This window comes from Cyprinodon variegatus, unplaced genomic scaffold (assembly GCF_000732505.1).
Source record: "Cyprinodon variegatus isolate N-32 unplaced genomic scaffold, C_variegatus-1.0 Scaffold1822, whole genome shotgun sequence".
Classification (NCBI taxonomy): Eukaryota; Metazoa; Chordata; class Actinopteri; order Cyprinodontiformes; family Cyprinodontidae; genus Cyprinodon; species Cyprinodon variegatus.
The window spans coordinates 16,109-17,445 of NW_015152275.1; the positions used below are offsets into that span (position 1 = coordinate 16,109).

The 1,337-nt window shown below is 46.4% G+C and overlaps 1 protein-coding gene across 1 annotated transcript in view; it reads left to right on the plus strand.

The window, feature by feature from the left end:
* The window catches only part of LOC107104626 (heat shock 70 kDa protein 12A-like), a 7,879-nt gene extending 7,102 nt beyond the window's left edge, over positions 1-777 (plus strand). Inside the window, exons 5-6 of the mRNA XM_015404666.1 lie at positions 177-230; positions 757-777. Of these exons, the coding sequence (XP_015260152.1) occupies positions 177-230; positions 757-777 (75 nt within the window). The remainder of the gene's footprint in view (positions 1-176; positions 231-756) is intronic.
* The last annotated feature ends 560 nt before the right edge of the window (positions 778-1,337 follow it).

Sequence of the window (1,337 nt, forward strand, 5' to 3'; positions counted from 1 at the left end):
AACATGATGGGGTCTTTTTACCCTCACCATATCTCCAGGTTTGAATGTTGGTGTCTTGGCTCCACGGCGCTTGTCAGTGTATTGTTTAGACTTTTCTTGTTTCTGTTTAACTGTTTCTCGTACTGTAGTGCCAATCCTGAGATACTCCAGTTGTGTTATGTGGTGTTGCTCTGTAGTTCTGTAAGAAATCAGTCACTGTGGTTTTCCAGTCTTTCTGCATGTGTTCCGCGGTAAGTATTGTCTCCTTAAGAACTCTGTTCCATCTTTCAACAGCACCATTGCACTGTGGATGGTACACACTTGTACGAAGATGAGATATTCCCCTCTCTTTGAGAAAATCTGCAAAAGAGCTGGAAAGAAACTGTGGCCCATTATCAGTGACTATGTAATCAGGGTTCCCCTCTCTGCTGAAAATAGAGCGCAGGAATGTGATAACAACATCAGTCGTTACAGCATGAGCAAATGCTACTTCTGGCCATTTACTGTAATAGTCCACTAATGTTATAGCGAATCTACATGAAGAAGCAGCAGTTTCGAAGGGACCCACAATGTCCAGAGCAACTTTCTCCCATGGTCTGTTCAGCAGTTCAAAGGTTGTAGAGGAGCAGGAGCAGTCTGAGCAGATTTGTCGTTCATTTGGCACGTCGTACATGTAGAAATAACTGACTGAACCATCTTGTCCATCTGGGGCCACCAGTAGAGATCACAAAGTCTTTGTTTTGTGCGTACAACGCCTTGATGTGTTTCATGTGCCAGGTGAATGACAGTAGCACGTAAAGCAACAGGAACAATGTATCGATGTTCACCTCTCATGACCAGATCCTGAGATGCAGATCCTGAGATTCATGATGTGGAAGTATGGCATTAAGACAGGGTCCACATCCTTCTTGCATTTTGGCCAGCCTTTCTCTATCTGTCCACGGAGAAGTGTGAGTTCAGGGCATTGAGAGGAAGCAGAAGTGAACTCAGCAACAGACAGAGCTGACACCACAGCTGCAACCATGTCAGGTTCATCAATAAGGGTGGAGTCCATAGGAAGTGGTAGCCGTGACAAACAGTCTGCAGCCTGATTTTGTGATCCAGGCCTGTACTCCATATCATAGGTGAAGCACAGCAAACGCGCAGACCAGCGTGCGACCCTCATTCCAGCACGCCCAATGCCTTTAGTAGCAAGTAATGTCGTCAGTGCTTGATGATCAGTCCTTAGCGTGAAACGTCGGCCCCAGAGATAAGACCTCCACTTTTCCACGGCCCACACACAAGCAAGAGCCTCCTTTTCAACTGCGGAGTATTTCCGTTCTGCAGAGGTCAGCGTACGAGATGCAAACGCTACAGTT